We start from the raw sequence: 17,368 nt of genomic DNA, 5'->3' as shown, positions 1-17,368 counted from the left end.
TTGACACAAAAGCAGGTCTGAATCTGATAATCAGTTATAAAAACAGTGAGGCAATATCGCACATGATTTTAAGATCTATTCTTAGTACTTCTGTAGAATTTGTAGGACTTCGTTGGCATTCACTCAAAACAGCAAGCTGTTGTCTTCTACTCATACATTCTTTTCTTTCTTTTGGCATCAGTGTTTAAAAGATGCCTTCAACCTTAAAGTGCATTATGTCTCTTTTTTATTTTTGCTATAGTACTTCCATTTTATTGTGTGTCTGAATTCCATTTCATTTCATTTAGCTAAGTATATTAATGCCATATTTTTTATGTAAAAGCTTTTATGTCTCTGTGTAAAGTATTGGTACAATATCCCAAATTCGACTTGGACATTAAGTTCCCTTGGATTTTCCCCATTCTTTCTCAGTGTAATCAAAGATCGGTCAAATTCTTAATAAGATTTATGCAGATTTACACAGAGTCCCGTTGTCATTGTGATTTATTTCCTTCTTGTTTTTAAGATATAAAAACTTTCTGTTTTCTGTGCTTGTTTGTTTTGTCATAGTTGTCGTGTGTCTTATGGTAATGGAAAGTCCTGATGGAATGGAAATAATTTAAGTAGTAAAGGTAACAACTTATTGAATAACATATGCTTCAAATACACGATATCCCACAGTATTTAACATACAGCTTTGACTATCCCATCTTTCATATCAGTATGAAGACACCTAAACCGTTTCTCAACTTGAAATGTTGGGGAATAGTACCTGTTATGTGAAACTGTTCAGTTAGTAAAAATCCAACTAGGCATAATAATCATGGAACTGAAGCTGTTTCAAAAGTAAATTACTTTACATTGATGCACCCACCCCATAGGTGGTGTCCATTAACTATCTTTTTAACGTAACAGAAAAAAAGTCTTCGCCAGAAACCTTCCTTCTTCAAACCCTCTCATTCTCTTATTTATTATTCATATGGCTTATTATTCAAATCATAAATTTAATGTGTCAAGCATTATATTTTTACCCTGCATACGTTAGTTGTTGCTTATCTCTACTTTGTGAACATGTTCTTTAATAGCCATAATTAACTTTCATTATAGGCCTAGTAATAAAAACAGTCGAGGGTTCATTATTCACCATAAGACTTGCCTTAATGGGTGAAGTGTAAAGTTATTCATACATATATTCATGTGTATATATGATTTTTTTACAAATTATTTGCGTGATTCCACATTTCAGAAGCTATGCAAACAACCAGAAAATGAGACAACATTTGCGAACCTTGCACCGGAGAATAAATGATTTGAAGGTTGGTACTGTTCATATGTGGATAATATTCTGTTTTATAGTTTATCATAAGCTTGTATATAAAAACAAAGATGAGGTGACTTACCGAACAAAAGCGCTGGCAGGTCGATAGACACACAAACAAACACAAACATACACACAAAATTCAAGCTTTCGCAACAAACTGTTGCCTCATCAGGAAAGAGGGAAGGAGAGGGGAAGACGAAAGGAAGTGGGTTTTAAAGGAGAGGGTAAGGAGTCATTCCAATCCCGGGAGCGGAAAGACTTACCTTAGGGGGAAAAAGGACAGGTATACACTCGCACACACGCACATATCCATCCACACATACAGACACAAGCAGAGATATTTGAAATATCTCTGCTTGTGTCTGTATGTGTGGATGGATATGTGCGAGTGTATACCTGTCCTTTTTTTCCCCCTAAGGTAAGTCTTTCCGCTCCCGGGATTGGAATGACTCCTTACCCTCTCCTTTAAAACCCACTTCCTTTCGTCTTCCCCTCTCCTTCCCTCTTTCCTGATGAGGCAACAGTTTGTTGCGAAAGCTTGAATTTTGTGTGTGTGTGTTTGTGTTTGTTTGTGTGTCTATCGACCTGCCAGCGCTTTTGTTCGGTAAGTCACCTCATCTTTGTTTTTATATATAATTTTTCCCACGTGGAATGTTTCCTTCCATTATATTGTTATCATAAGCTTGAGATGATTGAAAAACTTTTGTATAGGAAAACTACAATAGATTTGTTGTGATTGTTTCCCTATTAAGACAATAATATTTACTTCTTTAACAAATAAGAATAATTATCTGTATGGACAGACAATATTAAAAATCATGGTTTTAATCAAATCTTGTTATAAGCTGCATCACATCTCACAAATCAGAAATTTAGATCCGTATTAAAATTTGATCTGTACTTTGTAAGTGGAAGCTATTTTCTTTCATTTTTATAATATTAAAATATACTTTTTATATATAAAATATACTTATTTACAATATTAAAATATACTTGAATCAGAAGTTACGCAACCTGAACAATATTTACAAGCCAATACGTGACCACTTGTAAATAATGTCACTCTATTTTATATGAGAGATACTATGTTGCCAGCAATTTTTACTCCTGTAAAAGGGGAAAAGTATGTTTTGGAGGTGAGACTCCATGAACAAGGAAAAACATCCTTTCTTCATCGTCTATTGTATTGATGGCAAAAATTACTCCAGTAAAATTGATTTCATAACCCGTATCATAAGATATATTGGGGTCTGAAAATACAGGAAACAAATAATATTGTAGTAAGCTCTACCTTAACCCAAACATTACAGCAGTTTCAAAAAATGAGAAAGAGAGATTCCTTGCTTTTTAACCATAAATATTGTTAAATGAAAATAGACACAAAACATTTCAATGAAATAAAAATATGAAACATAATAGGTTGCTCACATTATCAGCTGAAAAGCTGGATGAAAATGGTACAATTATTTAAAACCTGCAGCTTCTGTTGCAGGGTACAAAACAAATACAGTGTCATATGTACTAAGCAGTTTTAAATTTTCTCGTCACTGTGTTCCAATTTTCAGTCAGTCAGGATTGGGGGAGAGAAAACTGGTTTCATTTATCAGAAAAATTGGAAATAGAAGTGAATCCAGCCATTCTGTCAGAATGTGTTTCCCTAAATTTCTACCATTTCTCTCTAAATTCTCCACAGTACTGTGCACAGGAAAGATACATGTCTTTTGAGAAATAAGTAAGACGAAAAGTAAGAAAACAAATATACTTCTGTTCTGAGAAACAACAGAACATTATTGCATCCTTTTTTAAATGATGAGAGTTGAAGAAATTTGCACTCAATTTGCAACATGGTAAAAAACACAGGCAGAACTTCTTGGATGAGGAGGAAATTTTGTGTTGTGTAATACAGAATAATTTTTGTGAATAGGCTTAACTATGTTAGATGGATTAAGCAGGTGGCTAAGAATAACATGCAAGTTGCACACAGTAGATAGTGGAAAGTGAAAGGACACACAAAGAGATGAAGTATGCAGGCATTTACAAAAGTCGGGCATTAGTATTAATGAAATAAAATACAACCACACATAAATATTACGATGTCAGTGAAACTGAAGCCACCAAAACTGTAATAATTATGTTTAATGCAACATTTATGTTAACTAGTCGATACCAAAATTGCTTTAAAATGCAAAGATAATATGCAGCTGTACTTACCTGTGGCACTAAGCATGTGTGCTGCTACACTATGTGATCAATAGTATCCAGACACACCCAAAGACATGCTTTTCATATTAGGTGCATTGTGCTGCCACCTGCTGCCAGGTATTCCATATCAGCAACCTCAGTAGTCATTATACATCGTGAGACAGCAGAATGGGGCACTCCGAAGAACTCACGAACTTCGAACGTTGTCATGTGACTGGGTGTCACTTGTATCCTACGTCTGTACGCGAGATTTCCACACTCCTAAACATCCCTAGGTCTGCTGTTTCTCATGTGATATAGTGAAATGAAAACATGAAGGGACACGTACAGCACAGAAGCGTACAGACTGACCTTGTCTCTTGACTGACCACCGACAGTTGAAGGGGTAGTAATGTGTAATAGGCACACATCTATCCAGACCATCACACAGGAATTCCAAACTGCATCAGGATTCACAGCAAGTACTATGACAGTTAGGCGGGAGGTGAGAAAACTTCGATTTCATGGTCGAGCGGCTGCTTATAAGCCAAACATCACTCAGGTATACGCTGAACGACACCTCGCTTGGTGTAAGGAGCGTACACATTAGACGACTGAACAGTGGAAAAACGTTGTGTGGAATGAGGAATCACTGTACACAATGTGGTGATCCGATGGCAGTGTGTGGGTATGGCGAATGCCCAGTGAACATCACCTGCCAGCATGTGTAGTGCCAACAGTAAAATTCGGAGGCAGTGGTGTTATGGTGTGGTCGTGTTTTTCATTGGGGGGGGGGGGGGGGGGTGTGGCGCAACCCTTGTTGTTATGTGTGGCACTATCACATTACAGGCCTACATTGATGTTTCAAGCACCTTCTTGCTTTCCACTGTTGAAGAGCAATTTGGGGATGGCGATCATCTTTCAACACAGTCGACCACCTGTCTGTAATGCATGGCCTGTAGCAGTGTGGTTACATGGCAATAACATCCTCTTAATGGACTGGCCTGCACAGAGTCCTGACCTGGATCCTATAGAACAACTTTGGGATGTTGTGGAACGCCGACTTCGTGCCAGGCGCACCGACTGGCATCAATACCTCTCCTCAGTGCAGCACTCCATGAGGAATAGGCTGCCATTTCCCAAAGAACCTTCCAGCACCTGACTGAACGTATGCCAGAGAGAGCGGAAACTGTCATCAAGGCTAAGGGTGGGCCGACACCATATTGAATTCCAGCATTACCGATGGAGGGCGCCACAAATTGGGAAGTCATTTTCAGCCAGGTGTCTGGATACTTTTGATCATATAGAGTATGTATTCAAGTTTCTTGAATACTTTAACTGGCCAATTATCGCTTCGAAACAAGCTTTATCATCACACTACCCTTTTGGTATACTTTATTTGTTCTGTTTAATTTGCATTGCAAGAGTATTCATTGTACACAGTACGATATTGATTTCCCCTAACTGTAGCAAAACTTAAACTAACATATTTGTACGCGCACCACAGATCTACATACAATTTCATAATTTTTGAAGTTTTATAAGATTTTGGTTTATGCCTTTTTTCATAATTCCATGGTTATTTCATAGAAGTTATATAAGTGTAGGTGTGCTGGTGGTGGTGTTGCAAGGCAAAAATTTAGTGGAAGCAATAAACCCAATCACCACTGTGGCAGACAGAACAAATTGACTGACAGACATAATCAGACATACTAGGTAACTATTTAAGAGGTCTTCCGTTGCAGCCCAAGTATGTTAGTTTCAGAGCAGTGTTTTAAGAGAAAATAGTGCTCTGCTCTCAGGGTCATTGTTGCTCCCAGAAAGGAATACTCAAAAAAATCGCAGCATTGTTTTGAATGATGCAGAGGAAACTGTTATATTGATTTATGCAGAAGTGGAAAACAGTTTAAGCCATTGGTGCAATAACCAGATATGTACTACCATTGCACAGTTTGAAGATTGCTGTATCATGTGGTGCAAGTATGGCACAAATTCAGAATAACGTAGGGAATGGACTTATTGACATCGGATGTTTGGGGTAAGAACTGGACATGTCCAGGGCTTGCTTTGACATTGCACAAAACAGTAGTGAGAGTCTGCTATGTGAAATACCTCCAAGAAGTTCACTGTGGTTGTGTTACACAATATCTGTTTGTAGACTTCTTGTTCCACACAAGAGTGCTTATAAAGAGAAGTTAACTATTTCAAAGTACATGTTCTTTGACTACAAGACGGATATAGTGCATTATCATCACAACTTGTCTATCATGATTTTATTATTCAGAAAGTCTCAACTACTTTTACTTCTCGTGAGGAAAAACTTTATAAAGCACCTCTGTCAGTTATATCTGAGAAATATAGAGATGTCACGAAGCTTGCCAAGGAGGATGTGCCAGTCTCAGATATGGAACCATTACGAATACTACATAGAGTTCAGCAGCAGGAGAAGCACAGTGAACTTTTTATCAACATTCCATGCCTATCACTTTTATCATGGTATCCACTTTTTCTGTGTGATTTTTAGACCCCTCATCATATTTAGTAATCTGTAAATAGTTAATAATTGTTTCTGTAGTTACTTGTTTACATTTTGACATGTTAAAAAAAAAAGTTATTTTGTGCAAGAGCAAGACAAGTCCAATTTTTTAAAATTCAATAAATGTTATACCAAATATTTGTTTCATTAAGTAAAAAGCTGTAACAGTGTATTGACAGCCATAATAAAGTTTGGGAAAGGACAAGAGTTATTAACAAAGTTTTCAAATTCCTGGTCAATTTTTTGTGTTTTACTGGAAGGTATCTAAACACGACTTATCCGGATTAAGGCTTTCAATTATGGACGGGTTAATCATAACAGGTACGTGATTAATCATAACAGGTACATGATAGGGCATTCTGGGGGATGTGTTTGGACTAGACAGATGCTTGATGAGCTGTATGTATTAAGATAACTGTGAAATTTGGAGTGTTAGTATTATGTTCTGACAGAGTGTGTACACCCCAGGACAATTGGGAAAACCGGGTAAAACGTGGGACTTTCTTCGTGTGGGGAAAACCCAGAAATTTCTTAAAACTTTGGGAATTTTTCATTGTTCCAGTTTTCAGTTAAATTTTTGTAATTTTAACTGGTAAGAACTGATATTCTAACAAAGAATTTTACTTTAGACCACTCCTGCAGGATAATACTGCAACAGTGAAACATAAATGAGAGAATAACACCAAAACAAAACTTTATTTGCAAAGAAAATGCACTATGGACAGTAAAAAACCACACAGTATTATGAAGATGATAGTTGCTACTCACCATATTGTGGAGATACAATCGCAGATGGACACAACAAGAAGACTGTCACAAAATGAGCTTTCAGCCAACAAGGCCTTTGTCGAAAATACACACACACACACACACACACACACACACACACACACACACACACACACACCCAAGTGTCTGCTAACAGCAAAATGTGTCAAAGGCTTTGGGATGAAGACTATGCAATACTTAGTAACAACAAACTGCAGTTTAGAAGTGTTAATTTCAAAGTAAATTTCCTTTTACGCAAAGTGAATTATGTTACATTACTGCCAACTACACCATTGGAAAAAAAATTAACAGCCAATATTGTGTGTGAAGCTTAGCTTTTGTTATATCCATACTGTTTGATTATCAGTTTAAGCCATTAACTTGGCTGGAAAAGGCACATCAATCAGTGCAATCTCAATTTCAGTGCTTTGGAAGCTACCATGAAGTATTTGTGAATTTGTATTTGTGCTGTCTTATTATGAAAATATGCAGTGGACATCTTGCCATGCATCAAAGTGTTTTCCAAAACAAGTTGTTTTTTGCTGGGGTTCATTTCCTAAAGTGCCAGGGAGTTCTACACTGGTGTATAAAACCTTTACCATTCAAAGGATTGATAAGTTCTACAGCTGTGGATACCAGCAGAGAATGTCCAGGTGGCTTGGAATTTGGTTTTATGCTTTGTTTGAAGTGCATATTGCACATAAATTATGGGTGGAAACTTATCATACCCTGAAGCATAGGAAGCTTTGTCTTGCATTGCCGCCATCAGTTAAGTCACAAGAAAAGACTTAATTGGGAGATTCATAATTTGAAAGGTGTTCTTCCAGTATGTGATTAGAATGGAAGAGGCAGAGTCTGTTTCAGGAGTTGGCAAGTTATTTCAGATGGGTGCAGATACTTTGGAACATTTTTATCGAGGCCCAGAAGAAAAAACTTATTCCTCGGTAATTTTTTATTTTAATTTTCACTCACAAAATAATATGAAATGCAGTAATAGGCATATTTGTTTTCAAAAATCTAGAAAAAAAAGCTCATATTCCTTACTAATTTTTGATTCTAATAGACTGCCATATTTGTATTGGAAAAACCCAGAAAAAAATGTACGAGGGCCGTTCAGAAAGTAACCTCCGGTTGATTTAACAAAATACACCAAGTTAAATAAAAATATTTTAATATATACATCTTACAACTACATCTTTGCACTATTTTTCTACATAGTCTCCATAGCGATTGAGGCACTTATCGTATCTCTTCACAAGCTTTGAAATTCCTTCTGCATAAAAATCACCCGCTTGTGCCTGGAGCCAGCCTGTGACCGCATCTTTGAGCTCTTCGTCGTCATCAAACCGCTGTGACCCGAGCCATTTCTTCAAATGCATGAAGAGGTGATAATCACTTGGCGCCAGCTCTGGGCTGTAAGGTGGATGGTTGATAACGTCCCACTTGAAGGACTCAAGAAGGGCCGTTGTTCTGCGAGCAGAGTGAGGACGGGCGTTATCGTGCAAAAAAATGATACCGGAAGTCAGCATACCACGGCGTTTGTTCTGTATAGCCCGTCGTAACTTTTTTATTGTTTCACAATACACGTCTTGATTAATGGTCGTACCACGTTCCATGAATTCAACCAACAACACCCCTTTGGCATCCCAAAACACCGTTGCCATCAGTTTTCTGGCAGAAAAATCTTGCGAGGCTTTTCTTGGTTTGGTAGGCGAATTTGAATGTGCCCACATCTTTGATTGTTCTTTTGTCTCAGGGTTGACGTACTTAATCCAGGTTTCGTCACTGGTCACGATTCTGTTTAACAATGGTTCTCCTTCGTCCTCATAACGTGACAGAAAGTCTAATGCAGAGGCCATTCTTTGAGTTTTGTGGTGGTCGGTAAGAATTTTGGGCACCCATCGTGCACAGAACTTACGGTAACCCAATCTTGCTGTCACTATCTCGTACAAGAGAGTCTTAGAAATCTGTGGAAAACCAGTAGACAACTCCGACATTGAGAAACGTCGATTTTCACGAACTTTTGCATCAACTGTCTGAACGAGTTCGTCAGTCACCAATGATGGTCTACCACTCCTCTCTTCATCATGAACGTTTTCTCGTCCACTTTTAAATAAACGTACCCATTCACGGACAACTCCTTCATTCATAACTCTTGGTCCGTACACGGCACAAAGCTCACGATGAATAGCTGCTGCAGAATATCCTTTGGCTGTAAAAAACCTTATGACAGCACGCACTTCACATTTGGCGGGGTTTTCTATTGCAGCACACATTTCAAACTGCCACAAAAACTAAACTAGCGCAGGTACGACGTTCACTCGACCACGGCTTGATGCCGACTGACCTGTTGAGTGCGTGAACGCACAGATGGCGTCACTACTCCCCCCACAACCCGCACTGTGACCAATCGGAGGTTACTTTCTGAACCGCCCTCGTATATTCAGACTCTTTTTTTTTTATTTTGATTTTCATACACAAAATATGAATAACAATAGATAGGCATACTTGTATTTAAAATCAATGGGAGAAATTAGATTTGCAGCCTGGAGCCAGTTTCTTAAAGTTAGGTTCATATGGGGAGCAACTTACGCAAATAGTGTCTTCAAGCTGTGCGACCATTAATCTTGAGGGATACCTGTTCTTCAAAAAATTCATTTTTTAAAGGGAAATTTCATGAATACAGTATATGTAGAGCACAAATAGTAGCAAGGTACATGATGACTAATTTTTTACATTTTTCACATTTTTCTCGTGCATATTTACTCCAAATTTCTTCAGCAGATGCAGTTATATATAAGATTGCGGAGAAATTTCTTCCTGCTAGTGTGTTATCTCCATTCGGAGTAAAGGCTTTGAAAGGCAGAACAGCTTCACAGCCACATGCATCCATTCTGCAGCTGGAAACTTCAAAACATGATTTTAAGAATTGCGACAGGCATCCATTCTGCAGCTGGAAACTTGAAAACATGATTTTAAGAATTGCGACAGCTTTTCTATCTTGGAAAAGTCTTGGAATCTTACTGCAAATTCCTTCTTAACATCTGACATAAAATTTAATAATACTGAAATGTCTGTTTCAGAATTACTTTTATATTCAAAAATTGTTGGAAAGCAAAAAAATTCTCTACTTTCAATATTTTTTTCAAATATATCCGGCTTGCAATGGAATGAAGAGAGACACTTTGTATCAGATCACATATTAATGTCCTCCAAGAGAGTCATACCTATCATACTGCAGTGATGTGGTAGGAACTCCATGTAGTTTCTTGGTTCATGTGAATCCAAGATTTCTAAGAAGGATGTTACTACTTCTTTACTTGGCCAATGAACATTATTATACTGCAGTAAGTCAGAATGACCAAATCACATTCAGAAAGAAACTCTTTGAAATATCTGTGCTTAAGAGCAGAATGAGACCTCATAAAATTAACCAACTTGATCAGCGTGTCCCTTACTTCTTTCAGTCACACACTAAGTTTCCAACAAAGGGCTGCCTGTTGAATTACACCCTGATAACATAGCAGCCCAGCACTCTTATTTTAGATTATCTTTACTAGTCCTTTTTCTTTGCCGATAATTGCTGGGGCCCCTTCAGTTGAAAGAGACACCATTTTGTCATAGCTAATGTTTGATTTTTGTAATGAAGTCATCAAAAGTCTTGAATAAATCTTCTCTGCAAGTCTTGCCTTTCAACGGCAGTATTTTTAACAATTTCTCTCTAAATTCTTTATTTTCAAAATCCAAAAATCACACGAAAATGGACATTTTTTCTTCATCAACGAGGTTGCCTGATTCATCTAGTGCTATGGCATAGCAAAGCGCCTTCTGCAGAAGTTCGAGCAAACTGTTTTTGTTATCAGCAGCCAAAATTTTTTCTCTTCTTGTATCATGTCTTGCCAACAATGCTGTCTGGTGGACTGTGCAGGGTCTAGAATGCCAACTGGCAAAGTGTCAGGAGGTTGTGAGGCTGGAAGATGGGGATAAAAGGAGAATAGCAGGGAAAGACAGGCAGATGGGTTGGCACAGGGTCGCAGATAAACAGGCATGGAGATGAAAATGGGGAGGAGATGACAGGACAGAGGGAGATGGAAACTATTGGGTCGAGAGTGGGGACAGTTTGTTACTGTAGGTTGAGGCTGGGATAATTACAGAAGTGGAGAATATGTTGTAAGGATAACTTTTATCTGCACAGTTCAGAATAGCTGATGATGGATAATAGGATCCAGATAGTTTGGGTAGTGAAGCAGCCATTAAAATCAAGTGAGTTATGTTCAGTTGCATGTTCGCCGCGGGGTGGGCTTCTTTGCTCTTGGCCACAGTTTGGCACTGGTTGTTCATCTTGCTGAACAGCTGGTTGGTAGTCATACCAATATTTAAAAAAAAAAAAGACTGTGCAATGATTGCAGCAGAGTTGTTAAATGACATGGCTACTTTCACGGGTGGCCCGGCCCCTGATAGGGTAGGATAAATCTGTGACAGGGCTGGAATAGGAAGTGCTGGTTGGGTGAAATGGGCAGGTTTTGCACCTGGGTCTTCCACTGGGATATGATACTTGTGGCAAGGGGTTGGAATTGGGAGTGGCGTAGGGATGGACTAGGATGTTGTGGGGGTTGGTTGGCCGACGACACATCACTTTAGGAGGGGTGGGAAGTATCTTGGGTAGGATGTCACTCATTTCAGAGCATGATAACAGGTAATCAAAGTTCTGACATAGGATATGTTTCAGTTGTTCCAGTCTAGAGTTCTACTGGGTGATGAAGGGGTCACTTGTTTGTGGGACTGGTTCTTGGGCTGGTGGGACCACATGAAATGGATGGGAGAGAAGTTGTTGAGGTTGTGAAGGAATATACATAGTGTGTCTCGGCTCTGAGCCCAGGTCATGAAGATATCATCAATGACCCTGAACCACAATAGAGGTTTGGTGTTTTGGGAGGCTAGGAAGGTCTCCTCTAGATGGCCCATAAAAAGATTGGCACTGGAGGGTGGCATGGAGGTGCCCATGGCAGTGCCACAGATTTGTTTATATACCTTCTTTTCAAATGAGAAGTACTTGTGGGTTAGGATAAAGTCAGTAAGGTTATGAGGAATGAGGTAGTGTGTTTGGTGGCCTTCAGGTTCATTGATGATATCTTTGGAAAAGTTAGTGTTCAATAGAGGTAAGACCATGGGCATGAGGGAGGTTTGTGTGTAGGGTGGTTGCATCAACAGTGATGAGTAGGGATCTAGGATGTACAGGGGGTGGGGATGATGGGAAGTCAGTGAAGGAACTGGTTGGTGTCTTTGACAAGGGAGGCTAGACTGTGGGCAACATACACACTCCCATTCGTCACACAACTAACACTCACGTGACCAGACCAGAGTCAGTGCTCATGTGAATTTGAGGTGCAGTGTGTGTGTGTGTGTGTGTGTGTGGTTTTTTTTTTTTTTTTAATGCAGAATGCCTTTTGCCTTACTTGGTAGCAGACCTTTCATTGTAACTGTCTGACTTAGCATCTCCACTACATGTTGAGTAGCAATCTGTTCTTTTCATAGTACTGTCATTATTATGTCCTGATTTTCCACTGGTCACTAAGATGGTACCTACTCAGATCTCCTTCTGTTTAGGACTTTGGGCGAAATTGCAGATATGATTTTAGGTATCCATGCCCCTGGTAGATTTCTGTTTCTGGAAAGGATACCAAAATAAATTAATGTGTGTATTAAGAACTACGTACATTGTCTCTCGTATTCCAGTGTGGAGGAGTTGTGTGCCAACATTGGGCAGATGCATTTTGGAACTGAAATTGCATCAAAGCTTCAGAGATCTCCAGCACTTACAGCTCCTTAGACTGTTATATGGCCAGATTCTGAACACATGAGATAACCACAATAAAATATGTGTTTATATTCAGACATTGTAACTGTAATAAGTTATGTAAAAATACTTTCATTCACCATATGGCTGTCACAGTGAGTTTCATTTCAAAAGAAAGAAAGGCGAATGGCCTGTATTTGTATCTAGATCTGAGGACTTTAGGTTATAATATCCCAGTGGGAAATATCTACTTGGCCTCTAATATTATATTGTCTTCTGTTTCTTCTCCACATCCACATGTATTGGCTGTCTGAAGCTTTTGTTAACTAATGAACAGCTATTAATGCATCAATGTTTCTTACACAGTGATGGAAAAAAAAAAAAAATTGCAACACCAAGGAGGAGTTGGTGTGACATAAATGAAAGTTGGTAGGCATGTTTCAATTTAAAAGATGATGTCTTTTCATATTTCATGCCATTCGCATAAGAGTATCACTAATAGTGCCATTATGAGGATGCAAATGAGGTTTGTTTTAAATGCACTCTGTTACTGTCTTGATCATTAGTTGCTTTTGAGATTGGACTTGGAAAGTTGACATTAGTCGTGAATGCCTTTAAGGCGTCAAAGATGCCATTATAAACACCTCACTGAATCTGAACAAGATCATGTAAAAAAGCTAAGAGAAGCTGAATGTTCCTTCGATGATTCAGCAGAAAGACTTGGCAGGAATGTAGCCATTGTGCACAATTGCTGGCAGCGGTGGTCACAAGAATGTACAGTCAAAAGAAGACCAGACTCCAGATGGCCCCGTGGCACTACAGGGAGTGAAGACTATTGTGTTTGGCATGTGGCTCTGGCCCATCATACTGCATATGCAGCAGCAATTTGACCAGCAGCTGGCGCCACAGTGACATAACAAACTGTTGCAAATTGGACAGCTCCGAGCCAGATGCCCTGCAGTGTGCGTTTCTCCGACCCCAAACCACCGCCATTTGCAACATAAGTGTTGTCTCATTGGAGGGCAGGGTGGAGGTCTGTTGTATTTTCTGAGAAAAGCTGTTTCTGCCTCAGTGCCAGCGATGGCAGTTTGTTGGTTGGGGGGGGGGGGGGGGGGCAGTTGAGAGCATGCAACCAACCTGTCTGCATGTGACATGTGCTGGATGTACCTACTAGGTGTTATGGTCTGAGGTGTGATTTCGTATGACAGCAGGAGCTCTGTTGTGATTTTCCCCACACAACCTGACTGCCAACTTGTACATTAATTTGTTGATTCAATCTGTTGTGCTGCCATTTGTGAAATGGCGTTCCAGGGGGTGTTTCCTAATTGGATAACGCTTGCCCACAGACCGCTGTTTTAACTCAATGTGCTCTACAATGTGTCGACATGTTGCCGTGGCCTGCTCAATCACCATATCTGTCTCCAATTGAGCACCCGTGGGACACTATCAGACAACAGCTCCAGTGTCATCCACAAACAGCATTAACCGTTCCTGTATTGACTGACCCAGTGCAACATGCATGGAACTTCATCCCACAAACTGACATGTAACACCTGTGCAACAAAATGCATGTGTATCTGCATTCTTGCATTCATCATTCGGGCAGTTACACTGGTTATTAATGTACCAGCATTTCACATTTGCAATAGCTTATCTCATGCTTACATTAACCTGTGATCTCGCAATGTTAATCACTTAAAAATGTCACCCAGACAACTGTATTCCTGAAATTTCATTACTTATATTTTTTGGTGTTGCGATTTTTTTCCATCAGTGTAATGTATAGCAACTTTTGTTTATTTTCTGGTTGTTGTTTTTCTTATTTCTCTTTCAGCTGGTTTCACATGGGAGTGCACTTACAGAAGGAGAAAAGCTTACACAGGAATTGCAGCTTATAGAGCAGGAAGAACTGAGACTGGTATGCATCTTACATAATTCTTTGTTTCCAAACTACGTGACTTTATCATTATCATAATAGTGAAAAGAATTAATTTTATGATACTGTGTTTACATAGGGCTTCATTGAGAGATAAGGGTTAAAGTAGAGCATATAATTGCTAACATATCAAAAACTGTAAAACTCACGGTGGGTTAATTAGTAATCCATAATTTCAAATGTCAAGTCAAAGATTGATTTCATGCTCCTGAGACAGTCAAGCAGTAAAAAATAAGAGAGACAGGGTGGATGCCAAAAATGTTGTGGCAACCTCTACGACAGTGAATAGAAGAAATCGGCAGTGGTTAGTAAGAAAAACTCGATAACGGAAGACAAGAAAAGAAATGCATAAACAGTTAACAATACAAAAGCCTGTTTCTTTGTATACAGAATGAAGACATAGTTACATAGGCCCTGTTTGTGTGGTACAATAATAAGCAACTATTGGCCCTGTTTGTGTAGTATAGTAATGAGTAAGTCATTTTATTCCTTGTATGGGAACATAACGCAGGTCAAGATGAAAATTTCTTGACTATCAGAGTGTGGCATTGATGATAATAATTTATTTCTTTTGTGGGTACACATTGGGCAAAATTGTCAGTCAAACTTCATCTTGATCCACAAAATAGTTGTGTTTGTAACTGAACATCAGGCCTGGAAGAATTTTTACTACTTCTTAAATAATTATGTTTTTCATTCCAAGGCTAATCTCATAAAGAAAAGTCACTACACTTTCCACACTACGAATACTGCAGTTTATGTGTCTTGGGTCATGCAAGATGTTAAGGTACTATTTTTGAAAATGAATCTAAATCCTGAAACCAATCATATCTTTGGTGCACTGAGCTCATCGCTAAGACAAAATCATTTGGTTACTTATTTTAGTAATAGTTAACAGGATGAAGGTACCCCTTGCCTCATAAATATACAAAATTATGAAAAGTATTCAAGGGTGATGAATTTAATTGGTGAATATGTGAATATTTTGAACCCATATTTGACAACTACCAATGCTCAAAGAAAGATGCCCCATCAATAGCAAAACATAGTCAGTGTTGTTCAGTAGAGTGCACTGTGTCTCCAGTTGAGAACAGGACAGGGGACCAAGTGTACATTATTCAGTCAATTGGTACATCTTGAAATACATTATTAATTTAGACCATTCACACATTGTCATTTTAGAGCAGGAGTATTTGTCGGCATGAGAGTCTGCACACCAAATTGGCTTACACTACAGTAACGTTATTCATACATTGAAGATCTGCCTCATAGTGGTCACCTGCAGCATCTCGTCACTACTGACTGCTGCCTACAAATTATGGCTCATAGATACCCTGAGAAAAATGCATCAGAACTGCCTTTTTGGAGGCAAATTGGTGAGTTTGTGTGAGCCCAGTCAGTATGCAGTCATCCTATGCAATCAATTTTGTCACTTGGCATCCATTGCAAACAACAGTACAATTCCGCTCCCCCAGCATTGTGTTGCACAGAGAAGGTGTTAAGAGGGAAAACCAGGGATGGGACATCGATCAATGGCGATAGATTCTCCTAAGTGATGAGATGAGCGTTGTAGGAGAGAGTGGAAAGTATTTAACTGCCAAGGCAAATCTCAGGCATCCAGTCCCAAGGGTTCAGTAGAGACGTGGATCAGCAGTGTTTCTGCTCATTATCAGGTACAGGCACTGGATGCCTCTCATTGCACTATTGAGGGTAATTTGAGGGCTATGCAGTATCGAGAAAGGATCCTCTGTTATACATATCGTCCAGCACTACAGTCTACATTTCAGTGATGGATTCATCTTTCAGGGCTGTGTTGCGTGAACACTGAACACCTACTTTGTTAAACACCGTTCTCCAGGAGATAGGAATCAACAAAATGGATGCCTGCAATGTCAACCGAAATTAACCCAATTTACCATAATTATGTGTAACAAGTTGAATCTAAAACATGTTATTAGAATCCTCAACACTAGTGATACAAAATTTTTGCAGAACGTCGCAATTTTTGGGGTGTCGTGACCCATCCCACATAAGCCTTACATGGTATGCCAAATGTTCTAACTTTTGATAACTGTCAACAATTCTATGAAGATAAGTCAATAAGTACGAGGGTCACTCCAAAAGAAATGCACACTATTTTTGTAAAAATACAGTTTTCATTCTGCGTGTGTGAAAGGTTTACAGTGTGTAGATACATCCTTCCCGCTTGTTTTCAAACTTAGTTCAACCTGTTCCCGTGAGTGGTGCCGTCACAGCATGTCTTCAAGATGGCTGCTACACTTGACGTTCATCAGAAGCAACATGCTGTCATAGAATTCCTGTGCTGTGAAAAAGAGACAGTGGGAAACATCCACAAGGGGTTGAAAAAGGCGTATGGAGATGCTGCTGTTGATCGTAGTACAGTTAGTTGGTGGGCAAGCAGGTTACGTGATGAAAGTGGGCACGGCAGTATTGAGGATTGTCCTCACAGTGGCAGGCCTCGTACTGCACACACTCCAGACAATGTGCAGAGAGTTAACGAATTGGTGTCTGCTGACAGACGCATCACAGTGAAAGAATTGTCACGCTACGTTGGGGTAGGGGGAGGAAGTGTTTGCAGAATACTGAAAGTGTAGGCGTTAAAAAAGGTTTGTGCCAGGTGGGTTCCCAGGATGTTGACAGTGGCTCACAAAGAAACAAGAAAAATGGTATGCAGCGAACTTTTGGAACAGTGCGAGAATGGTGGAGATGAATTTCTTGGAAGAACTGTGACAGGTGATGAAACATTGCTCCATCATTTTTCACGACGAAGAGGCAATCGGTGGAGTGGCATCATGCAAATTCACCCAAGGAAAAAAAAAATTCAAAACC

The 17,368-nt window shown here is 39.2% G+C and overlaps 1 protein-coding gene across 1 annotated transcript in view; it reads left to right on the top strand.

Moving 5' to 3' along the window:
• LOC126480868 (roquin-1) overlaps window positions 1-17,368 on the top strand; it is a 231,080-nt gene that overhangs the window by 158,320 nt on the left and 55,392 nt on the right. Inside the window, exons 15-16 of the mRNA XM_050104246.1 lie at window positions 1,226-1,295; window positions 14,417-14,500. Coding sequence (XP_049960203.1) covers window positions 1,226-1,295; window positions 14,417-14,500 — 154 coding nt within the window. The remainder of the gene's footprint in view (window positions 1-1,225; window positions 1,296-14,416; window positions 14,501-17,368) is intronic.

This window comes from Schistocerca serialis, chromosome 5 (genome assembly GCF_023864345.2).
Source record: "Schistocerca serialis cubense isolate TAMUIC-IGC-003099 chromosome 5, iqSchSeri2.2, whole genome shotgun sequence".
NCBI lineage: Eukaryota > Metazoa > Arthropoda > Insecta > Orthoptera > Acrididae > Schistocerca > Schistocerca serialis.
This window is presented reverse-complemented; position numbering and strand designations above follow the sequence as displayed.